The sequence below is a fragment of the Monodon monoceros genome, unplaced genomic scaffold, assembly GCF_005190385.1.
Source record: "Monodon monoceros isolate NGI ecotype Baffin Bay Population unplaced genomic scaffold, NGI_Narwhal_1 Super_Scaffold_1, whole genome shotgun sequence".
Taxonomy (NCBI): Eukaryota; Metazoa; Chordata; class Mammalia; order Artiodactyla; family Monodontidae; genus Monodon; species Monodon monoceros.
Genome location: NW_021703765.1, coordinates 21,705,891 through 21,732,249, shown reverse-complemented (window position 1 = coordinate 21,732,249; position 26,359 = coordinate 21,705,891). Strand labels below are relative to the sequence as shown.

At 39.2% G+C, this 26,359-nt stretch overlaps 1 protein-coding gene across 1 annotated transcript in view; it reads right to left on the bottom strand.

Moving 5' to 3' along the window:
- LOC114892607 (phosphatidylinositide phosphatase SAC2-like) overlaps positions 1 to 14,888 on the bottom strand; it is a 45,757-nt gene extending 30,869 nt beyond the window's left edge. Inside the window, 2 exon segments of the mRNA XM_029217740.1 lie at positions 12,692 to 12,795; positions 14,832 to 14,888. Of these exon segments, the coding sequence (XP_029073573.1) occupies positions 12,692 to 12,795; positions 14,832 to 14,888 (161 nt within the window).
- Positions 14,889 to 26,359: the final 11,471 nt, after the last annotated feature.

Below are 26,359 nucleotides of genomic sequence, written 5' to 3'. Positions count from 1 at the left end.
ATATATGTGTTAGCATATGGTATTTGTCTTTCTCTTTCTGACTTACTTCACTCTGTATGACAGACTCTAGGTCTATCCACCTCATTACAAATAACTCAATTTCGTTTCTTTTTATGGCTGAGTAATATTCCATTGTATATATGTGCCACATCTTCTTTATCCATTCATCCGATGATGGACACTTAGGTAGTTTCCATCTCTTGGCTACTGTAAATAGAGCTGCAATCAACATTTTGCTACATGACTCTTTTTGAATTATGGTTTTCTCAGGGTATATGCCCAGTAGTGGGATTGCTGGGTCATATGGTAGTTCTATTTGTAGTTTTTTAAGGAACCTCCATACTGTTCTACATAGTGGCTCTACCAATTCACATTCCCACCAGCAGTGCAAGAGTGCTCCCTTTTCTCCACACCCTCTCCAGCATTTATTCTTTCTAGATATTTTGATGATGGCCATTCTGACTGGTGTGAGATGATATCTCATTGTAGTTTTGATTTGTATTTCTCTAATGATTAATGATGTTGAGCATTCTTTCATGTGTTTGTTTGCAGTCTGTATATCTTCTTTGGAGAAATGTCTATTTAGGTCTTCTGCCCATTTTTGGATTGGGTTATTTGTTTTTTTGATATTGAGCTGCATGAGCTGCTTATAAATTTTGGAGATTAATCCTTTGTCAGTTGCTTCATTTGCAAATATTTTCTCCCATTCTGAGGGTTGTCTTTTCATATTGCTTATGGTTTCCTTAGCTGTGCAAAGGCTTTTAAGTTTCATTAGGTCCCATTTGTTTATTTTTATTTCCATTTCTCTAGGAGGTGGGTAAAAAGGATCTTGCTGTGATTTATGTCATAGAGTGTTCTGCCTATGTTTTCCTCTAAGAGTTTGATAGTTTCTGGCCTTTCATTTAGGTCTTTAATCCATTTTGAGCTTATTTTTGTGTATGGTGTTAGGGAGTGTTCTAATTTCATTCTTTTACATGTAGCTGTCCAGTTTCCCCAGCACCACTTATTGAAGAGGCTGTCTTTTTCTCCATTGTATATTCTTGCCTCCTTTATCAAAGATAAGGTGACCATATGTATGTGGGTTTATCTCGGGGCTTTCTATCCTGTTCCATTGATCTATATGTCTGTTTCTGTGCCAGTGCCATACTATCTTGATTACTGTACATTTGTAGTATAGTCTGAAGTCAGGGAGCCTGATTCCTCCAGGTACGTTTTTCTTTGTCAAGATTGCTTTGGCTATTCGGGGTCTTTTGTGTTTCCATACAAATTGTGAAATTTTTTGTTCTAGTTCTGTCAAAAATGCCAGTGGTAGTTTGATAGGGATTGCATTGAATCTGTAGATTGCTTTGGGTAGTTTAGTCATTTTCACAATGTTGATTCTTCCAATCCAAGAACATGGTATATCTCTCCATCTATTTGTATCATCTTTAATTACTTTCATCAGTGTCTTATAATTTTCTGCATACAGGTCTTTTGTCTCCTTAGGTAGGTTTACTCCTAGTTATTTTATTCTTTTTGTTGCAATGGTAAATGGGAGTGTTTTCTTGATTTCATGTTCAGATTTTTCATCATTAGTGTATAGGAATGCCAGAGATTTCTGTGCATTAATTTTGTATCCTGCTACTTTACTAAATTCATTGATTAGTTCTAGTAGTTTTCTGGTAGCATCTTTAGGATTCTCTATGCATAGTATCATGTCATCTGCAAACAGTGACAGCTTTACTTCTTCTTTTCTGATTTGGATTCCTTTTATTTCCTTTTCTTCTCTGATTGCTGTGGCTAAAACTTCCAAAACTATGTTGAATAAGAGTGGTGAGAGTGTGCAACCTTGTCTTGTTCCTGAGCTTAGTGGAAATGCTTTCAGTTTTTCACCATTCAGGACGATGTTGGCTGTGGGTTTGTCATATATGGCCTTTATTATGTTGAGGAAAGTTCCCTCTATGCCTACTTTCTGCAGGGCTTTTATCATAAATGGGTGTTGAACTTTGTCGAAAGCTTTCTCTGCAACTGTTGAGATGATCATATGGTTTTTCTCCTTCAATTTGTTAATATGGTGTATCACGTTGATTGATTTGCATATATTGAAGAATCCTTGCATTCCTGGCATAAACCCCACTTGATCCTGGTGTATGATCCTTTTAATGTGCTGTTGGATTCTGTTTGCTAGTATTTTGTTGAGGATTTTTGCATCTATGTTCATCAGTGATATTGGCCTGTAGTTTTCTTTCTTTGTGACATCCTTGTCTGCTTTTGGTATCAAGGTGATGGTGGCCTCGTAGAATGAGTTTGGGAGTGTTCCTCCCTCTGCTATATTTTGGAAGAGTGTGAGAAGAATAGGTGTTAGCTCTTCTCTAAATATTTGATAGAATTCGCCTGTGAAGCCATCTGGTCCTGGGCTTTTGTTTGTTGGAAGATTTTTAATCACAGTTTCAATTTCAGTGCTTGTGATTGGTCTGTTCATATTTTCTATTTCTTCCTGATTCAGTCTCGGCAGGTTGTGCATTTCTAAGAATTTGTCCATTTCTTCCAGGTTGTCCATTTTATTGGCATAGAATTGCTTGTAGTAATCTCTCATGATCTTTTGTATTTCTGCAGTGTCAGTTGTTACTTCTCCTTTTTCATTTCTAATTCTATTGATTTGAGTCTTCTTCCTTTTTTTCTTGATGAGTCTGGCTAATGGTTTATCAATTTTGTTTATCTTCTCAAAGAACCAGCTTTTAGTTTTATTGATCTTTACTATCGTTTCCTTCATTTCTTTTTCATTTATTTCTGATCTGATGTTTATGATTTCTTTCCTTCTGCTAACTTTGGGGTATTTTTGTTCTTCTTTCTCTAATTACTTGAGGTGCAAGGTTAGGTTGTTTATTTGAGATGTTTCCTGTTTCTTAAGGTAGGATTGTATTGCTATAAACTTCCCTCTTAGAACTGCTTTTGCTGCATCCCATAGGTTTTGGATTGTCATGTCTCCATTGTCATTTGTTTCCAGGTATTTTTTTTATTTCCTCTTTCATTTCTTCAGTGATCACTTCGTTATTAAGTAGTGTATTGTTTAGCCTCCATGTGTTTGTATTTTTTACAGATCTTTTCCTGTAATTGATATCTAGTCTCATAGCGTTGTGGTCAGAAAAGATACTTGATACAATTTCAATTTTCTTAAATTTACCAAGGCTTGATTTGTGACCCAAGATATGATCTATCCTGGAGAATGTTCCATGAGCAGTTGAAAAAATGTGTATTCTGTTGTTTATGTATGGAATGTCCTATAAATATCAATTAAGTCCATCTTGTTTAATGTATCATTTAAAGCTTGTGTTTCCTTATTTATTTTCATTTTGGATGATCTGTCCATTGGTGAAATGGGGTGTTAAAGTCCCCTACTATGAATGTGTTACTGTCAATTTCCTGTTTTATGGCTGTTAGTATTTGCCTTATGTATTGAGGTGCTCCTATGTTGGGTGCATAAATATTTACAATTGTTATATCTTCTTCTTGGATTGATCACTTGATCATTATGTAGTGTCCTTCTTTGTCTGTTCTAATAGTCTTTATTTTAAAGTCTATTTTGTCTGATGTGAGAATTGCTACTCCAGCTTTCTTTTGGTTTCCATTTGCATGGAATATCTTTTTCCATCCCCTTACTTTCAGTCTCTATGTGTCTCTAGGTCTGAAGTGGGTCCCTTGTAGACAGCATATATATGGGTCTTGTTTTTGTATCCATGCAGCCAATCTGTGTCTTTTGGTGGGAGCATTTAGTCCATTTACATTTAAGGTAATTATCGATGTGTATATTCCTATTCCCATTTTCTTAATTGTTTTGGGTTCGTTATTGTAGGTCTTTTCCTTCTCTTGTGTTTCTTGCCTAGAGAAGTTCCTTTAGCATTTGTTGCAAAGCTGGTTCGGTGGTGCTGAACTCTCTCAGCTTTTCCTTGTCTCTAAAGGTTTTAATTTCTCCATCAAAGCTGAATGAGATCCTTGCGGGGTAGAGTAATCTTGGTTGCAGGTTTTTCTCCTTAATCACTTTCAATATGTCCTGCCACTCCCTTCTGGCTTGCAGAGTTTCTGCTGGAAGATCAGCTGTTAACCTTATGGGGATTCCCTTGTGTGTTATTTGTTGTTTTTCCCTTGCTGCTTTTAATATGTTTTCTTTGTATGTAATTTTTGACAGTTTGATTAATATGTGTCTTGGTGTATTTCTCCTTGGATTTATTTTATGGGACTCTCTGTGCTTCCTGGACTTGATTAGCTATTTCCTTTCCCATATTAGGGAAGTTTTCAACTATAATCTCTTCAAATATTTTCTCAGTTCCTTTATTTTTCTCTTCTTCTTCTGGAACCCCTATAATTCGAATGTTGGTGCGTTTAATGTTGTCCCAGAGGTCTCTGATACTGTCCTCAGTTCTTTTCATTCTTTTCTCTTTATTCTGCTCTGCAGTAGTTATTTCCACTATTTTATCTTCCAGGTCACTTATACGTTCTTCTGCCTTAGTTATTCTGCTATTGATCCCATCTAGAGTATTTTTAATTTCATTTATTGTGTTGTTCATCCTTGCTTGTTTCATCTTTAGTTCTTCTAGGTCTTGTTAAATGTTTCTTGCTTTTTGTCTATTCTATTTCCAAGATTTTAGATCATCTTTACTATCATTATTCTGAATTCTTTTTCAGGTAGACCACCTATTTCCTCTTCATTTGTTAGGTGTGGTGGGTTTTTATCTTGCTCTTTCAACTGCTGTGTGTTTTTCTGTCTTCTCATTTTGCTTATCTTACTGTGCTTGAGGTCTCCTTTTTGCAGGCTGCAGGTTCGTAGTTCCTGTTGTTTTAGGTGTCTGTCCCCAGTGGCTAAGGTTGGTTCAGTGGGTCGTGTAGGCTTCCTGGTGGAGGGGACTAGTGCCTGTGTTCTGGTGGATGAGGCTGGATCTTGTCTTTCTGGTGGGCAGGTCCACGTCTGTTGGTGTGTTTTGGGGTATCTGTGGACTTATTATGATTTAAGGCAGCCTCTCTGCTAATGGGTGGGGTTGTGTTCCTGTCTTGCTAGTTGGTTGGCATAGGATGTCCAGCACTGTAGCTTGCTGGTCGTTGAGTGAAGCTGGCTGCTGGTGCTGAGATGGAGATCTCTGGGAGATTTTCGCCATTTGATATTACGTGGAGCTGGGAGGTCTCTTGTGGTCCAGTGTCCTGATGTTGGCTCTCCCACCACAGAGGCACAGCACTAACTCCTGGCTGCAGCACCAAGAGCCTTTCATCCACATGGCTCCTCAATTTGGGATGATTCGTTGTCTATTCATATATTCCACAGATGCAGGGCACATCAAGTTGATTGTGGAGCTTTATTCCACTGCTTCTGAGGCTGCTGGGAGACATTTCCCCTTCTCTTCTTTGTTCTCACAGCTCCCGGGGCTCAGCTTTGGATTTGGCCCCACCTCTGCGTGTAGGTCACGGGAGGGCGTCTCTTCTTCGCTCAGACAGGACTGGGTTAAAGGTGCAGCTGCTTCGGGGACTCTGGCTCACTCAGGCCGGGGTGGGGGAGAGAGGGGCACGGAGTGCGGGGCGGGCCTGCGGCGGCAGAGGCCAGCATGACGTTGCACCAGCCTGAGGCGCGCCGTGCGTTCTCCCGGGGCAGTTGTACCTGGGTCCTGGGACCCTGGCGCTGGCGGGCTACACAGGCTCCCCGGAAGGGGGGTGTGGATAGTGACCTGTGTTCGCACACAGGCTTCTTGGCGGCGGCAGCAGCAGCCTTAGCGTCTCATGCCCGTCTCTGGGGTCCGCGCTGTTAGCCGCGGCTCGCGCCTGTCTCTGGAGCTCCTTTAGGCAGTGCGCTTAATCCCCTCTCCTCGCGCACCAGGAAACAGAAGGAAGAAAAAGTCTCTTGCCTCTTCGGCAGGTCCAGACTTTTCCCCGGACTCCCCCCTGGCTAGACGTGGTGCACTAACCCCCTTCAGGCTGTGTTCATGCCTCCAACCCCAGTCCTCTCCCTGCGCTCCGACCGAAGCCGAAGCGGAGCCTCAGCTCCCCGTGAGCAGACGAGCCTCTCGGGATGTTGAGTGCCGGTCGGCGCCGATCCTCTGTGTGGGAATCCCTCCGCTTTGCCCTCTGCACCCATTGCTGTGCACTCCTCCGCGGTCCCGAAGCTTCCCCCTCCGCCACCCGCCATCTCCGCCCGCGAAGGGGCTCCTAGTGTGTGGAAACCTTTCCTCCTTCACGGCTCCCTCCCACTGGTGCAGGTCCCGTCCCTGTTCTTTTGTCTGTGTTCATTGTTTTTATCTTTTGCCCTACCCAGGTACGTGGGGAGTTTCTTGCCTTTTGAGAGGTCTGAGGTCTTCTGCCAGCGTTCAGTAGGTGTTCTGTAGGAGTTGTTCCACGTGTAGATGTATTTCTGGTGTATCTGTGGGGAGGAAGGTGATCTCCGCGTCTTACTCTTCTGCCATCTTCCTCATTGTACTCTTTATTATAGTTTCTGTTTCTGTTAAAGTTTCCCATTTCCTCATGCATGATATCCACTTTTTCCCCTAACGTATTAATTATATTTAACTATGGTAATAATTGTTTTTTAATTCCATGTTTAATAGTTCAACATATGATCATCTGTGATTCAGATTCTTTTTATTTCCTTTTGATAGTGGGCTGTTTGCACTTGCTTTTTGTATGTCTTGTTTTTTTTGAGCAAATGTTAGATATTGTGTATAAGAATAGAGATGGAGGTAAGAATATACATGTCCTCTATTGGGCACATCTCTTTTTCTGCTACGCTACTATTGTAGGATGTTGACTCAATTTAGTCAGTAGTTGAGGTGGATTTGGATTTTGTTGTTGTTATTCTTACCCTCCATGCACATTGACTTCAAGTTTCTTAATACTTTTTACTTAGGATAGAGTTTGGTTTGCTGGAGGTTTTTCCTCAGCGTTCCTCCTGATCATCAAATTTGGCCTCCCCTATACACTTTCTTCCTCAAAAAAATCTCTCTATGTTCCTGACCTTCCTCTGCCAGTAGAGTGCTGTTGGTTGTTACTTTGTACTTGATAGCCTGGTAGTTAGGGCACGGAATCCTCCTGGTAATCTTGGTGCAGCCTCAGACTCAATCAGGCCCAGTGTGCGAGTCTTAGGAATATGTTTGTCTCAGTGATCCTGCCTCTCCCCAAGAAGTAGGCCACCCATGATCTGAACCCAGGATGGTTTCTCACTTGTCTCCAATACATTCTGTTCTTCACAGGCAGCTGCAAGGGATCTTCAACTGTGTCCTGGGGCCATAGTCTTTGGTGACTTTCCCCAGCAGCTTAAAGCTTTTTTTTCTGAAGGGAAAAGTATACAAGCAGGGCTTTTCTGACTTTCCCCTCCTTGAGGCTCACAGTGAGGCTAAGATTTTCCCACATTGCCTTCAGTCTTTTGCATGAGCCTTCATGGAGGCCTGGGAAGAAAAGCCTGAGACGGACAGTTCATGTTGTGTTTGTGGCTCCCTGCAACCAGGGTTTCTATACCCTCATGCTATTTCACATTCAGCATCTAGCAATTCATTAAAAATTTGAGCCAAATTCTTTGTGTCCACTTGTATGGTGGCCCCATCTTCCTCTTATGCTCTGCCACAGATAAACCAGTGCTTGACTTTATAATATTTTGGCTAACTGCCTGCGCTACAACCCAAGCTCCCTGACGTACTCAAAAAATGTTTGTAACTTTACAGATTAAATGGCTTTTTCTATTTGTTATGGTGGGAATAATGTTCTTCCTGACTTTCTATATCCTAGTCAGAAATCTGTTTTGGAATGACGTCTACTTTCTATGATGGTCGTGTTCTGCTTTGCACACTTCGGACAATATTGGTTGAGAATGAGAATCTCGTAGGATCATTCTCATAGAATCATTTTCTAAGGCTTGACTACAGTATCTAGTTTATAACAAACTGAGTTATGATTATGCTGTGAATTTATATGAAATTACTTTGTCAAATTATTTCTAAGCACATTTGATTGAGTATTCTTTTGTGGTTAAAACCAGAACCTCATCCTTAGATAGCTAATGACTTAGGTCATGATCCTGTCTGTCATTTTCTAGCTTAGTGATCTGTGAGCAAGTCACTGGACCTCTTTGTTCCTCAACTTCTCTGTAAAATGAGGATGCTGAGCTAGTGATTTCTGTGGTCCACAATCTACTCTAAGGTCAATGATGCTATATTAATCCCCCTTTATCCACATAATTGTTGTACAGGTATTCTGATTTAACAAAGAAACAATTCAAGAAGAAGCCAATGTTATATACTTTGGCGCTGAATTCTGAGTACAGCAAAGTACTGAATTGTGGAGCTTGAGTTTGTTCTTGAAAGAGAGTGATGGTAGACCAAAAGAAGAAATAGATGGTATATTTTCAGCATGTAGAATTCTAATCCAAAATTGCGTTGTCTCTGTCTCTTGCAGAGGGCCTAATTTAGCCACTCTTTAATAGGCTGGATAAGTCACATGCTATTGAGTATATAACTCAAATTATTTTAATAATCATCGTGTGTATGTGTATGAGAAAGGGGAGAGGAAGAGAGAGGGAGAAGCAGACAGACAGAGACACACACACACACACAGGTACGGGCTGTTAAAGAGCTGTGGATTTGGTATGTCTGAGCATCTAAAGAGTTGGAATAAGATCTGAGGTCTCACGGACTTGAGGATATGGGGAGGGGGAGGGGTGAGCTTTGACAGGGCGAGAGAGAGTCATGGACATATACACACTAACAAACGTAGTAAGGTAGATAGCTAGGGGGAAGCAGCCGCAAGGCACAGGGATATTAGCTCGGTGCTTTGTGACAGCCTGGAGGGGTGGGATAGGGAGAGTGGGAGGGAGGGAGACACAAGAGGGAAGACATATGGGAACATATGTATATGTATAACTGATTCACTTTGTTATAAAGCAGAAACAAACACACCATTGTAAAGCAATTATACCCCAATAAAGATGTTTAAAAAAAAAAAAAAAAAAGATCTGAGGTCTCTCACCTTTAACATCAGCGTCTGTTACTGTGTCATGTTCCCTATGTAGGAGTTGCTACTCCCATCACAGAGTTGCTTTAAAGAGTGAGTGCCCTTTGGCTCAAGAACTTTTTAAATGTTAGAGTACATGTTCTCTAAAGCTATCTTTACTGGAGGGCAGGAAATTCAGCACAAAGTTTGGAATCACATTTCATAGAATACAGACCTTAGAAGTATAGTCGCCTCTTTTTTTTAATCCAATGGTTCTGAATAAGAGAGGGCATCTCACTAGCTACATAGAAAGTATAAGAAAGGATTCTTGACCAATGTTAATCCCATTTCGGAACACCTGTAATACTTATATATTACTCAAGTGGTTTAATTGATAAATTAGTATAAATTGACTTAAGGTATAAATAAATTTTTCATATTTCTACCTCTTAAATGCGCAGCAAATGAATGTTAGGAACATAAACACTCGGCAAATATGTTTTAAAGCTTAATTTTGTTGAGACTTTTAACCTTCTTGACAATTACAGCAGTATCTTCTTTATTTTAAAATAAATGTCTGTTGACCAACGATTGTTCCAAGCATTTTTCTAGACACTGGAGAACTAAATGAAATGGACAAATTCCCTGTCTGCAAGGAGCTGAAGACATGTGATAAATAAACAAAAACATTCAAATGGTGAGAGAGTCTATGAAAAAAAAAAAACAACAGGATGAGGGAGTCTAGGCAGTCACTCGAGAGGGGTGTGCCTTATTTTTATACAAGGAAGTCTTCTCTGAATAAGTAATATTTGAACAGAGAGCTGATGAAAATAAAGGAGCGAGCCATGAAGATCTCTGCAAGATAGTTCCCATGGTAATATTGTACAATTGCACATATAATATGATAAAATATTACATTGGATTGAATTCATGAATATTAATAGGCTAGAAAAGGTTGAGGTTATTGTGCTATCTCTGTTTGCTCTTGATTAGGAATTTGAGATAATTTGTGAAGAAACCCGCTTTTCCTGTTTCCCAGATTCAGAGACAATAGACATTGAGAATTTGTTTCTTAGGAGGCTGATCGTACTAATACGACTCCCAGTGAGCAAGCCTTTTCTTTCAGAAGGTTGAGATTATCTGAGAGGTGAAAATATAGCTCCTGACACACTGAATTCAAATGGAAAAAGTAGTAGAATGAAAGAAAAGGGCACAGTCCCGGATAGTGTATGAGGTGGGTAGTATCAAGTGGAAAGTAGAGTAAGCAGAAGACTTGCTTTAAAGATCCCAAACAAGAAAACAAATTCAAACAGAGACAGTGGGCTCCAAGGTGTGACAGCTAATTTACCAGGAAAACAAGGATTCAGGAACATGGGAGTTACATTTTAAAGCCGTTGAAGAGAACCCATCAGTGGGAAGGGGGTAATAAAATCAAAGGTGTAGACAGACCTAGGTCTCCTTGGCCCATAGAAGGTCAAGCACTGATGCCAGTCCCCTGAGTGAGGAGGGATTTTTCCTAGTTTAATTGCACATACAGTAATACAAGCTCTTTTAGTTATGAATGTTTTATTTATGTTCATACTACATTAATTGTCATTTCATTAAGGAAATACAGAGTAATCAGTAGGAGCACTGACTTTGGAGTCAGACTTTTTGGTTTTGAAGCCTGGCTCTGCCCCATCTAGTTATGTGACCTCAGCTCAAGCTTCCCTATCTCTCTATGTCTCACTTTCCCCATCTGTAAAATAGGATCATAATAGCACACATCTCCTTGGGTTATCGTGAGGATTAAATTAATTAAAATATCCAATGCATTTAGATAATATTGGTGTTGTTTATATTCATCCCTTTTGATTATGCTTCAATTTAGGAAGCTAAGCATAATATTGTTTAGCACGATACCTGGGTGTGCAAGGACCTTGCTATCCTTGTTCACTACTTTGACATCTAGGCTGAGAATGACAATTTGCTTGAATCTACCTGTATGTAATGACTGGATGCAAAAGGGGCTGAGGTATAACCATTTTTTTGAAACTTAAAGAGGGATGACAACAATTGCACAATTACAGTTTCACCATTAATCACTAAAATATGTCAGCAGTCTCAGGCTACCTGAAGATTAGAATGATAAAGGTGTTACTTAAAATAACAGAAGCTCTATCAGGAGAGGTACTGTGTCTATCCTGATTGCTCTTGTAGCTCAGCATCAAGTTCAGTGTAGAAGCTCAGCAAAGACTTGTTAAAAGAATAAATACATGTGTATTTTCACCAGCGTACCCAAACTTAGAAACCCAAGGGTCACCATTAACAGTTAGGCCTGGCCCAACTGATGTCAGAATGACCTTCAGATCCAGATTCAAAATATAAGACAGAACCAGTCACATTTAGAACAAGAAAATCTCTAATGCTGGAGTGCTGTCACCTGACTTTCATCATTAACCTTATTCAACGCGCTTGGATTATTATAATCAAATGGTCATTTTTTTAAAAAGTAAGTTGCCCCTCAAATATAAGAACTGGTCCACTGGTCCATTAGTTTAAACACATTTAAACTAATGTGTTTGGAGTGCTGAAGGGCCTCTTCTAAACTAGGTCTCAGACAGCTGCAATTTTAACACTGGGGACGTGGGAACAGACTTCCAAAGCAGCCATTTGAAAGGGTGAAGGTGCGGACACTCCTTTGGATGTGCAATTTCTAGAATGTTTGTTAGGAGGTCATTCATGCTATCGTTATGCCTTTCACATTGCATCTGTGAAAGAATTTTAGTCTAAAATAGAACCAGAGGATATGAAATAGAAAATTTCATGCACGTGCCCTCAGGAGAACAAAACTCAAGGACTGAGAGACTGACTTACAGAAAACTGATAATATTGGAATTTTCTTAGACAATAGGAAGCTAGTCAGGGGTTGCCTCATTTCAACCTTGGGAAATTTCACTTATGGTTTCCAGAGGCATGCACAAGGAATGACCCAGGTTGGGTTGGTCCCAGAAAATAAGCTGAATTGAACTTTGTATGTAGCAGACTGTTTTTGTCTGCTCAGGGAATTTTCAAAGCTGGTCTCTATTTGTTTTGATGTTAACAGACTAAACTCTCTACTCTCTACCTGCCCTGCCCATAAATACAGCCTACTCCAAACCCTCAACGGACCTGCCTGTAGCTTGCTACAGTTGGCATGTCCTGAATTGCAATTCCATTGCTATTCCCAGATAAACTCATCTTTCTGACAATTTTGAGCTTACCTCATTTTACCTTTTCATTGAGTTGATACATTTCTGAGAAGAACAAATGAAAAAAGGTGTGAATTTAGAGTGAATGAGTGAATCACTGCAAAGCTCTGAAAATCTCTGGAACTCTTGAGAAAGTATGTGTGAATATTGGTAAATTGAACTTTTTTTCAGTGGGTACATTATCCAGCTGGAATTATCTTTTAAAATCCATCCTATGCATTATGTGAGAGAGAACAATTTTACTTCCGGTTGAGTTTCCTGTTTGATGATTTAAATGATTTATGAATGAAGGCTCTATGTTCAGACATATTGGCCCTTGGCAGGTTGGTGGTCCGATCCATTCTCAGGAATTAGATGATGAATTCAATTTTCAGGCCAAAAAGAAATTACCATTTAGCATCAACTAATATGACAATTTAAAAATGGAATTGACCTCAAAATGTTTAGTCTAGTGTTCAGTATGGACAAAGATACAGTAGTTATTCTCTAGAGCCAATGGTCCACTTTGAGTGCAGCAGACTCACCTGGACGTCTGACTCAGTAGGTATGGGTAGGGCTGGAGAATTTGCATTTCTAACAGGTTCCCAGGTGCTGCTCGTTCAGAGATCACACTGTGAGCAGCACTGCTCTTTAAAACAAGAAAAAGAAAAAAAGAAAAAGCTATATTTTAGTTGAGCTTAACGTTATCAAACAGATATAAATTATATCAACATTTTTCAGGCAGGAAATTTGAACTGGGGTTACATTTACATATAGACTAAGGGGTATGGAATATGTAATATTCACATCCCAAATCTTGAATATCAGGTAGCAAAATTAACAATTATACCCCCAAACTCTTGCTTAATAACCAGAAATTCCTGTTGATTGAACATAAAGATAGAGTACATTTCAAATGAGGCCTTCTGGACATTTCAAGTTATTGGTAAAGAAGAGTTCACTTTTAATAAAATAAATGAGCAGTAGTAAACATAAGCAATGAAATCATGCTTAAATCATGATAATTTGCCTGTGCACTGAGAGAATTTAAAAGACTTCTAGGCTAGTCCTTGTGTCTAGAAATCCACAAACTAATGAAAGGAACGTGTTCCAAACACATAGAACAAACAGCAACAGTAAGAAGCAATGCATTATTGGGTCCATAATGGGTGGTACTGAGAGTCTGCTTTACAGAATTATACAGAGGGAGGCAGATACTGGGGGCTCAAGTGGCCAGGCTTCATGGAGGACCTGACATGGGCTTTCACCCAGTACTACTCACCAGTGATGCCAAGTAAAACCAAGTATTGAGAAGACCCTGCCTATGCAATTTCTTCTGCCTCAACATTTCCTGTGAGGAACGTTCCCAAAGCAATGAAGCAAGTTAATTAAGATCCCAGCTGCTGCCACAATTTCTGAGCAGACGACTAGCACCGCACAAGATTTTGGAGTAACTAGCTGGTGTTTGTTCCTGCCTGCAAAAGCTGTGTTTGTACACCTGGGGCAGAGTCCAAAAGGACTGTAAGAAATTAATTAGATCAGTTTGCCAAGCCCTTGTCATCTGGGCCCAGGACCAGGGAACAGGATAAACGCAATGAATACAAATCTGTACCCATATGTAAAAAGATGATGGTTATGATTAGGACTAATATAATGATCCATTTTCACTTTATCAAAGCTTTGATGAATAAATTATTAGCTACAAATAGAACACGGGTCAGGAATTTTATGATGGAATGCGAGAGATGGGAAATGTTTATCCAGGTATCAGTGGTTCTCTAGCCATAGCCCAGTGTCTCAATAATCACTTGTGATGTTTACAAGCAATAGAGATTCCAGGCTCTCATCCCTGAGTCTGATTCAGAGTATATGGAATGTGTCCTGGAAAACTGTTATCTTTTAATCAGTTCACCTAGTGATTTGGTTTCACAGCCATGTTTGGAAAACATTGGTCAAAATACGCACACAAGATGCGTATGCAACACTATGCCACGCACGGAAAGTGCTGAGAAGACTTGTAGGCTAGTTTTTGTCTAGAAGCCCACAACCTGGTGAAATGAACATGATCCAGACATATCGGGTGATCAGCAACAGTCTTAAGCAATACGTTACTGGGGCTATATTGGGTGCTACTGAGTCTGTTTCAGGGCAGGGAGAGAGGAGCAGACCATTAAGCTGGAGGTGACCAATTCATTTCCTGGATATCACAGTCAAAGTGGATTGGGGGTCTTTAACTTTTGCTGCAGCACGGCATAGCGGAAGAGTTACCAGGCTTAGTCTTCTTGGTAGGAATTTTAAATACTCAGAGTGCCTAGGGGAGTGTCTGACACAGAGAGGGAGCTCAGTACAGATGTAAACAATCATTTGCAAAGCCAGCCTAGTCAGTCATCCAGCATCGCCAGGAGACCCGATGACGTCAGCTCATACAAGTGATGTGCACAGTTCAAATGCTTTATCAAAACACAGACGGGGTTGTCACTGATATCGTCATTTATATTTTACTTTTTAGCTAATTAGTTCTCTCTGGCCACCACAAATGGCATACTCAATTGGCGTCATTGTGCTATAAGCTGGTATACAGAGAGACTAATACACTGTTATCAGTTTAACATAAAATTCTATATCCTGTGTGACCAGACAGCGAGAAGTTCCCCACTGAAATGTAATGAATCAGATGCCTCTTACCTGCACCTTAGCCGCTGCTGTGGACCCAGAGCCGAAGAGGTGAGAGCACATCATCATGGGGTCACTCTGTCCTCTCTGCTCACACCTCTTTACTGCACCTACCTCACCAGATACTTGTAATGAAGTTACAGCTGTAATCTGTACCTTCCTTCATGTAATCTGTGGCTCAGTGTTGGAGGCATACATACTCTGAGTGTGCGGGTGGGAGGCACCCTGAGGGCACAGCACATCTATTACCCTGGAGCATGCGAAACAGGGAAACAAATGATAACAGCAAAATGTTAATGCCGCAAATGAGCTGCAAATGATGATGTAGCACTTGGAGCATTCCAGCTCATCTTGTGATGAGGCCGGGCCTATTGTTACCTTGATATATAAATGTGCCTTAGAGAAGTCTTGCAGGGATGTTTGTCTCTCAGTGATAGAAAGAACTCATTAGCATATGGAGCGTTCTCTGGTGACAATTACCTGAGGATGCATGTGGACCACCTTTGTGCAGACATTGCAGTGTAACTGTGCTTACGGGGGTATTTTGACAAATAAGGGGAACCTATTATTTTTATCCATGTACAATATAGCAAATCAATTGGACAATTAGTAGTAATAACTTGAATGTACGTAACGAGGCATCTTGCATCCCAAAGTACTATACCAACAAAATAAGGGCACTAATGGTCCACTAGCGAGAGATGGAGCCATTCTCTTCACTATTTCCAGGTGGCAGAAAGAGAATGGCATAACCAGATGCAAGGGAAGAATTCACCAATGGAGAATGAGCTAGAAGCCATAACTGGCTCCATACGTGGCTGCTTGATTGCTACCAAGAAAGGAAACCCCATGTTCCATTTGTTGATCACAGAAAGCAATTGACATCACTAGATAGATTAGATATAACTTTAATTATAGCAAGATAATGGAGCTGAAGCTAATACCAGACTCAATTTCTGTGCCTCTATATTTAAAATGGAATATTTATGGATTTGGGGGGCTGGATAGGAAGGAGGAGACCGCGAGGATCAGAGAGAGAGGGTCTTCATTTTCATACTAAAACGTCTTTCTCCTCACAAGGGAGCCTAATCAGACATCTTGGTTGCACGTCACCATGTGATTGTCAGCACTCCCATGCTGTGATTGGAATAGCTCTTCCGGTCCCCGTGTTCTTGAGTAGGCCCTGTCTCATGCCTCCTTCCATCCTGCTGCAGCACATAAACACAGAACTGTTAACAAAGGCAATTAGTATACATCCCCATTCTGGACAGACGCTCCTAAGTGTTAGCGTTGAAATATATAACTCATAGCACTCTGGACTTTGATAAGTTTCGAGAAGATAATTTTCAAATGATTGAATAACATGGTAATATCTTCTTTCACTATAGATTTATTCATATAAAGTACCTGAGTATTATAAATAGTCGGCTAGTTTTCCCTAAGCAGGGGAGGAATAAAAAACCATCATTAGCACCCTCTTGATAGCACAGGAATAAAGTCCTTTATACTCATACTGTGCCAGAGCATATGGGGGAAAGAGAGCTAGACTTCTGAAGATCCTTATCTTAGGCAAAGACTCTTCTTTGATAGACTCTTTCCTAGAGGACCTCTAGGAAATAATTACTATCCTCAACTTTAGGCATAAATTTCTTTATTTGCGTTCTATGACTTCCTTATTCTATATAAATGTTATCTGACTCTGGTTGATGTTACATTTTCTAAACTATCCATTTGACACTTTTTTGAATTTTATTTATTTTTTTATACAGCAGGTCCTTATTAGTTATCTATTTTATACATATTAGTGTATATATGTCAATCCCAATCTCCCAATTCATCCCATCCATTTGGCACTTTTTTTTTGCCCATCTAAAAATTATAAATTTTCTCCCTGCTTTAAAAAAAATCTGCTCAATGTATATTAACTTTTGCAGGTTTATTGAAATAATTTTTCTAAAATATTGCTTCTACAATGTCATTTACCCATTATAAAGATTCTCAGGATTTTCTATTGCCTCCCAAATAGAATCCAGATATGCCTTTCTGGATTCCAAAATCTTCTCCAGACTGATGCCAATTCCTCTTCCTAGAATTTTGTTGCCAGTATCTCTGAGGACACACACATCATTCTAATTAGACTGATTCATTATCATCCCCAGAAATCTCCACTTGCATTCTGGTCTTTGTCTCTTTAGCTCCTATTGCTGTCCACCATTTAGAATATCCACCTCCTTCTAATCCAGTTATCGTAAATAAATCTCATGTAGCTTTTAAGATGCCACTAAGCACATATCCTCTGATCTGCAGGAGGTAGGGTACACTTGGTCAGGGCATGAGGCCGAGTAGCCAGGGAGCAAAAAGCCCCAACTGGTGTGGAGGTTTTTAGCATTCTCATGGTGCTTGGGAGATAAAAAGTAGAGTTCAGAACCCATCATAAATGGAAACTCTAGGAAACCATCACGATTGTCATATGAGTATGTGCCTGAAGTAGGGACAATCCAGAAGTAGGCTGAGCTTTGCAGGGTGCAGATTGGCCTTGAGTTAAGTCAATATAGATTCAACGGAGGTAATACTGCCAGAAGAGAGAATGAGTCCTATTTGAAGGAAAACAAACTTTTTCAGAGCTTCTATAAATTTTCATACATAAACAGGATTCAATCAATAATTACGAGGCATAAAAAAAATGACTGCAAGAGAAGACATAGACAGTAGAATCAGACCGACAAGTGACCTAGCTGTTGGAGTTATCAGACACAGTCTTTAAAATTAGTATAAGTAATGTATTCAATAAAATAGATGGAAAGATCTTGATTTTACCCAACTTTATAAAAAAGGAATCAAAACTGAAATGCTAGAAGAGAAAAGCTTAATAATGGACATTAGGATTCCAATAGCTTGGTTTAACAGCAGGTTGGGTACAGTTAAGAGATTAGTAAATAGGAAGATAGGTCAGTAAAATTGCCCAGAGAGAAAAAAAAGGATGCAGAATATAGACAAAGAAGTAAAAGACATAGGGATCTGTTGAAAATATACAGAGAATTAGGTTTTCTGAAGGAAAAGAGAAAGACAATGGGAAAAAATAACAATTGAGGGAATACTATTTGAGAAAATCCACACCTAAGGAAAAATACCAAGCCACATATTCCAGAATCTCTGTGAACACCAAGCAAGATAAATTTTAAAAGGACACATAGATACATTGCTATCTAGTTGCTAATAACCAAAATAAAATATAAAATCCTAAAAACAGCCAGAAGGGGAAAAAGAACCTAAATTTTAAATGAAAAGTAACAAGTGTGACAGCTAAATTCTCAATAGAAATGAAGACTATATAATGACACATTTAAAGTAATTTTTGTTTTGGGGGGGCACTGCACGGCTTGCAGGATCTTAGTTCCCCAACCAGACATTGAACCCAGGTCATGGCAGTGAAAGCACCGAGTCCTAACCACTGGACTGCCAGAGAACTCCCTAAAATAATTTTTAAAGTGTTGAAGGAAAATGACCAATAATAATAATTATTCTTAAGGATTACAGTGTATGTAGAATTAAAATACAGGACAATAAAAACACAAGGCTAGAATGTGGTTAATGGGGTTAAATTGTTTTTAAAGGATTTTGCATTGTCTGTTTAGTGACAACTCAGACAATGTGGCCTATGTACCATTATTATAACTTCTTAGTAGAATTTCCTACAAGATAGCAGGCTCTAATAAGTCAAGGATATATGTTGTCATCTTCAATGTAGCCACCAAAAGAATAGTTAAGAAATGTTTGACTAAGAAGAAAATAGAGGAAAAATTATAATAATGAAAATACTTGTTAAAGAAAACAAAAAAGGAAAACCTAACAAAGAACAGATGAGACAAATTTTTAAAAATAGATATATAGATTTAAACCCAAATATATCAGTAATTTCATTAAATGTAAATAGACTATTTAAGAAAAAACAATCAGACTAGATTAAAAATAAAAGCAAAAAACCCCCCCTCTAAGCTGCTTAAAAGAGACACATGTTGAATAAAAGAACCCAAAAGTAATAGTTAAAAGATGATAAAAAAGATACACCATGTAAACATCATCTGAATGAAAGCTGAGTATAGCTATGTTTATATGGGGAAAAGTAAATTTTCAGCATTATTAGATATAAAGAGTGACATTTCATAATAAAATGCTTAATCCAACAGGAAAACTTAACAATCCTGAATTTGTGTGCTCCTAATAACTCAAAGACATAAAGCAAAAAAATGAAATTGAACCACACTGTCAATTGTCAAGGTATAATAAAAACATTTTAAACCATAAGAATTCAGAACGTTTATCTCTTATAGACCCTTGCCTTGAAAGATAGTATGTACTAAACAAACGAGGAACTTATCCAAGCAAACAGATGGCCTCGGATTTAGAAAAAAGCATCCAATGGTAACAGCAGTGAACAGGCCTAGAGATGAACCACCCAGATTAGAGTAGAAGGACAACGGCCTCAGTTGAATCTGTATTGAGTTAACTCAAGGCCAATCTGCACCCTGCAAAGCTCAGCCTACTTCTGGATTGTCCCTATTTCAAGCACATACTCATATGAGAATTCTGATGGTTTCCTAGAGTTTCCATTTATGATGGGTTCTGAACTCTACTTTTTATCTCCCAAGCACCATGAGAATGCTAAAAACCTCCACACCAGTTGGGGCCTTTTGCTCCCTGGCTACTTGGCCTCATGCCCTGACCACGTGTACCCTACCTCCTGCAGATCAGAGGATATGTGCTTAGTGGCATCTTAAAAGCTACATGAGATTTATATACGATAACTGGATTAGAAGGAGGTGGATATTCTAAATGGTGGACAGCAATAGGAGCTAAAGAGACAGAGACCAGAATGCAAGTGGAGGTTTCTGGGGATGATAATGAATCAGTCTAATTAGACTGACAAATGGGGACACTGATAGAATACCTTGATACAATATCTGTCAGGGAGCTCAAAACATTATTATTTCAAAGACATTGGAGAAAGATAAAAAGACAACAAGGAACTTGCTGTTACAAAAGAAAACATCAAATAAGAAAGGAAATGTAATATATTCATGGTCATCTTATTTCACTCTGCAGTAAATAAAAATGACAGTTATGCTAATAAAAACCCTTTTATGATGTCAACTGAAAATGACATATCTCCATTACGAGGATGGGGCAAGATGAGGTATATTGCATAAGAGATGTAAATTAGACATCTATTTTAATAAGACAAAGAGAATATTTGCAATTTAGTCAGCAATAAATAGTATGACATGAGTATTATTTGGCATTACAGAGGTAACTGTGGGAAGGAAGAAACCTGAACAAGGCATAGTGTTTGCCTCTGGGGAGCAGGACTGAGTGAGCATGGGTTAATTCAGGAGACAGTCATTTTTCATTTATTCGTTATTATGTTTAATTATTACTTTGAGATAAAAATTAAATTAAAATATTTTAAGCAGAAAAAGTAACATGCTATTAGAGGAAATCCAAGGAAAAAAATGATAAAATAAAAATTACCCTAATTCTGCCTCCCAGATTGTCCAGTTTTTGGTATATTCCCTCATGTCATTTATAAAACACACACACAACTAGTTTAAACAAAATTGAAATGATACTGCATTGCAACTTTTTATGCCCCCAATCTTATTATGGACATTTCCCTTTTCTATCTTATAAATCAAAAACGTACAGCTTAACATCTTCCCAGTTTTCTAGCATCTAACTGTTGAGATTTTATTTAACCATTAGCCATTGGTTGAGTATCTAAGGTGTTTCTAAATTCAGGAGGATTATAAATAATGTTGCAATAAATATCCTTTTACACAAACATTACATATTCCTTTTCCATAATCAGAGGTTATATATATAATGTAGCAGTAAGTGTCCTTTCCTCGTAAAAAATACTCATTATTTCCTTATGATAAATACTTAAAAATAGAACTCCTTAGTCAAGTACATAAATCATTTTAAACTTCTTGTTACATATCCTTGCAAAATTGCTTTCTATGAAGGTTGAATGAATAATGATACTTTTAGAGGACAAAGTCGAGTGACACAGAGAATATGTGATAGAAAGGAAGGAGTAGGTCGGGGTGGGCTGGAGTGGGCAGGAAAGGTCCTGTGCATGAGCTTTGACCCTGCCTGTTTGGGGATCATATACTGTACCACTTACCAGTGATGCAAAGTAGAACCAAGAAATGAGGAAGAAGTACATTTCCCTGCCATTCCTGCTTCACATGTCTTATGAAGAGTGCTTCCTAAGAATTGAAGCAGGTTAATTAAGATGCTAAGAAGGCTGGCACAATCTGTGTGCCAGTCACCATCACTCAAGACATCGGTGTGACAATGGGCCTGCCTGCAAAGGGCCGTGTCTTCGCAACTGGCACCGAGTCCAGCAGGACAGAAGGGGAAAGACAGGGATCGGTTCAGTTTGCTGTAGCTTTGTCACCTGGTGCAGCCCAAAGGCTGTATGAGTATGATTATTATTAATATAACTCTTCATTGCTTTATCATAGCTTTGATTTTTAGAAGTCTGTTAACCACAAATAGGATACAAATCGTAAGATTTATGATGGAGCATAAAAGATGGATCGTAAACAATGGTCCATACGCTAGTAGCCTCAGAATTACCTGGGGAGTTTTTAAAACGCTTGCATCCCAGGCCCATTCAAAGAGATTCTGATACTCTTGGTGTGGAGCAGGGCCTGGAAGTGTGTGGTTTTAACAAGCTCTCCAGGGCATTCATTTAGATGCACAACCAGGTTTGAAATGACAGATCTTGATCAGGGAGAGAGTATACCAGAGTGCCTGTTTTACTTTACTTTTACTGATGCTGGAATATATTGGGTTGGCCAAAAAGTTGTTCAGGTTTTTCTGTAAGATGTTTTATATATATATATATATATATATATATATATATATATATATATATACTGGTTAATTCAGAATCCCAAGTGACTCTCAAAGAACAAGATTAAATTTTACAGTTGAGACAGAATCCAGCCCTTATTTATTAAGGGTCTACTTCTGCTTCCTACAGCTCCATTCATCTGCATGGTCTGTGCTTTCACCACCCCCCCTCAGCTCTGTCCCACCAAGTTCCTTTGCCAGTTTTGATCAAATCATATGCGAGATCGGAGGGGACTTCACTGAGGTCTTATGTCCGTAAGTCTGGCTTCCCTGTAGTGAGCAGCTGTCTGTCCATCCAGTCTTAGCCTGCTGTGTGGGACAGTCTCTATGATTGGTTTCATCTCTTTATTTCTGCTTAATTCTTTGGTTCCCGTGTGCTGGATTTGGAGACCTGCCTTGAACGCCAGCCCAGTTGACTGGGATCTTGTCAACATGCCTAACACTTGACATTCCCGGTAATTTGGCAGCTGGATGCTATCTCCCTTAGTGCCAGCCACTGACAGAGGTCTTGTTCCAAATTAAATGGACCACCCAAAACTCAGAGGCTGCCACCCACCTGACTTTCTGCATCAACTTTGCCTGGTGACTCCTGGTGTCCAGCAGATGGGATCCTCAGTAACATCAGGGAAGCTTGGATCTAACACCACTCTTTGAACCGTGATGTAAATTGACTTTTATTCCTGGGGACGAGGCAACTCTAAAGCCAGCCAGTGCTCTTCGCTGTCCCCACCCCTGTTCTACACATCTCAAGGCTTACGTGCCTTGCTACCCACAATATGAAACTAATGCATTAAGTCTCTGGTTTGTCTAAATTAGCTTTACTGACACCAAATTTAACCTCAGTATGATTTAATATTTCTGCAGGGTCTATATTATTTTCAGAAAACCATATAAACTTATCAAATAAAGAGTTGGGGGTTTATAATTCAGTGCAATATATCTGGAAGGCAGCGGGTGACAAACCAATGTTATACTGAACTCCCTTCTTAAAGTTCATGTTAAAAATGCCGCAAAGACTGATGAAACTCGAAAAGATAAGTCGAAGGAGAGGATACATACCTGCTCTTGGTATGAGGGTAAAAATGAAGAAAAGAGGTGCTCAATGTTTGATTTTTTTTTTTTCAGGCTTCTAAGGGGAAAAACCTCTTAGGGAACTTTTCTTGTGGAGTCATTTTTGTGAAAAATAATGGTACATGGAAACGTGTTGAAAAGAGTGGAGGGAAAAGAGAGGAAATAATTTGCTACTGTAAAGCTCACTGTTGATCAGAGAAAGCATCCCTGCAGATTTAACCCAGAACCGTCCGTTAGCACGGGCCCTCAGGAGTCACAGCACCTAGTCAACCCAATATTATGCTGAATTGAGAACTACATTATTTTCCACACCTGAATTTCTAATTTGAGACAAAAAGATTCACTTGATGCAAAAAAAAATTAAAAGTATCTAATCTCTCCTTAATGAATCATTTTTGTGTTTCCTTAAGGTGAGTCAACAATTGACTACAGAATTTGCCAAGTTTATCTTCAAGCCAGGTTCTTCCTATTTAGGTTTTTAATTAGGTCCACTCCTCCCCCGACTCATCCACTCTCGCCACCTTCTCCTGCCCCCATCTCATATCCCAGTGTCCATGAGCTTTACCTCCTTTATCCCCATTTACTTATTCATTTGATTAATACTTACCAAACGTTCTTGTCTACTTTCTCTCACCATCTAAGAACCGGGCACTACCCTCTCTTGGGTGATGCCTCTCCTGCCTGGGGCCCTGCTGCAAAGAACTACCTAAATCTCAAACAAAAGCCACAAACTCAAGAGAGGGGTATCATTGAGATAAAGGAATTAAACTCTAATGCTTCCGTTGGAAGTGTTAAACAGCAAGTCAGGCTTCGGTAGTCAGAAAAGCTCTACTGATCCCATCAATTCATTTCATGTAGCAGGTAGCTAGCTCCTCTTGCCGTGAAGGTCTGCAGAGCTGTGGACTAGGCTCTCTGGTAAATGGGATACCAGCCAATCAGCTCTCACTATCCTGCATAACTGTAGTAGACTGTGCTAGACCTGGACCCAGGCTACCACTTTGACATGATACGGTCAGTCCAAAGTGTTGGAGTAATAGATTTAGGCAGTGAATGTTGTAGAAGTCAGTTGGATAGTATCTTGATTATGGAGTAACCGCTGACTGATGTGGATGTCTGATGGTGAATTGGCTGTCTGATGGTGAAATACGTGACCCATCATGCTGAGTTCTACAACATTAGGTTTTCTAACCACAGTATTTGTTTCCACCTCTGCGTAACAACTCAGAGAAAGGAGTTCTTAATTATTTTAAAACTTCTGAGGCATAAACTGTATAAAAAGAGGTGTAAAGAAAAGTTGGGCGATGAGGTTTAAACAGGCTTTCATCATTGTTGGGAGAAAGTATCTGGAGTCCAAACTCTAATGCTTAGGCTTTTTAAAATGATTAAAAGAATAATTTGCTAAAAAATAACAATAAAGATAATATCTATGCATACTTTGATATTTTTTTCTCTTTATGGCATATGTTTTGCTGTCACTCATACTGTTTAGTCTCTTTTCAAATGTTAGTCTGTCAAATGGGAGGAAAGTAAACTTCTCAATTAGGCAGCATCCAAAGTTAATACTTTGCAAAATTTGCTGATTCTGAATAAGATGAGATAGTGATTTGAGGAAAACACAGATAATATTGGTGGGGAAAAATATCTTCAGAGAAAAATTGCATTTGGCTAAAATGCAAACTTTGAAGATTCAGAAGGAAAAAGAATAGCTGTGAAGAAAAAAGGTCAAACATCAATGATACCTTTTTTAAAATTTGTATACATTTATTTGAAAAATTCACTCTTTTTGGTATTGAGTTCTAGGAATTTTGATAAATACATAGGGTTGTGTAACTGCCTCAAAGTCAAGATACAACAATACCCCTCATCCGACCCAAATTCCGTCCTAGCTTCTCTTTTGTGGTTAAAAAAAAAAAAAAAAGTCCCACAGTCTGACCCTTGGTAACTGCTTCTCTGTTTTCCACCGCTATCAATTATGTATTGATAGTATCATAATACATAAAACAACCATTAAAACTTAGTCCTACACTTAAATAAAATATTTTAAACATTGAATTTTACTTTAGACGAATATATTTTTGCAGAGACGTGTTGTAGGGTGAGAAATGAAGAGAACTTTCGAGCATAAAACACCTGATATTCTAAGGAAGAAGTTGAGTAAGAAAAACGTAAATCTGTGGAAAAAAAGAAAATCATTTGAGTGTTAAAGCTTGCTCGTGTCAACTTACAATGTAAAACTTCAGATGCCAACTTAAAGATGGGACTGAGTGTACAGCAATGCAAAATTATTTTTGAGGGAAAGTGAAAAAAATATTGAAAACCAGTCAACCAAAATATTGGTCCTTCTATGGAGAATTATTTTCTCATGATAATCATTTCTGTCCACTACCCTTTGCTCCCCCAATATCCCCTCCAAACTAAGATAAGTCCTTCTGTTTTCCTCCTATATCCCCCAGTTCTCCTTCTCATTACTTTAAATCACTTGTAATTATATATTTAATAATTAATGTCTCTCTTCCACAGGTGTTCAAATATATTCCTTTACAGATCCAATCTCTGTATTCTATTTAGGACCAACTCTGAGGTCCTTGCGGGCAAGGACCACATTTTTATATTCCCAGGCCTTGGTACTGTTTCTAGCATATAATGATTTCCAAAAAGTGGTTCATTAAATGATGAATGACGTCACGGGAGGAGAATGTTATGAATCAGTTAAGAAGTTGAGGAGATCCTTTTGGGCATCATGGTAGAGTTAGCTAATTGTCCACCAAAATCTCATGCTTACCCTTCCATAATCTGGAATTTTTATGAGGAGGCAGTGACCCCTCCTGGACTACATTTCCCAGTTCCATTGCCAAAGGGATGTGGACAGGAGGATGCTGTAGTTTCTGGGCCTGCTTTTGGTTTTAATGAAGACATTGTGCCTTCTCTAGTCTCTTTCCCCTTCCACTGACTGGATGCACAGAGGTCTCTGAGGCCCCAGGGGACTGTATATTCCCAGGACAGAAATAGCATGGGTCTCTGAATTACTACCTGGAGGAAAGCTGCTTACTGACCTGTCACTCCCACATACAACACACACTGACATATGCATCAAATAAACTTTGGATGTGTTAAGCCATTGAAAATTGGGGGCTGGTTGTTATAGCAGCCAGCCTGACCACAAAAGCCTAGTGTTTTTACTGTGTAAGGGGAGACTAGATCCACGTCTGTTTAAAACAAAAACAAAAACAAAAAAAAACCAGCAACAACAATAAAAGCAATAAAGGAGCATTGGTGTTGCCAAGTCCCCAGTCACCATCACCTCTTTCCATTGCCACTTTCTCTTCTTTTGAATTTGAACTCTGCAGTTACGGTTCTGCAGCATGGGGGAGGGGGTTAGGGGTTTTCTTTTCTGTTTCTTTTTCTTTTTCTCCGCTTTGTGTTAGGATACTCTGATCTGACTTTTGACATGAACACAAAGTGCTAGATGGTCTTGTTGACTTTTTGCAAGTGGGATGGGGGAAATACAGCAAGTCTTGTTAAATTCCTTTACAACAATGGCTGATTTT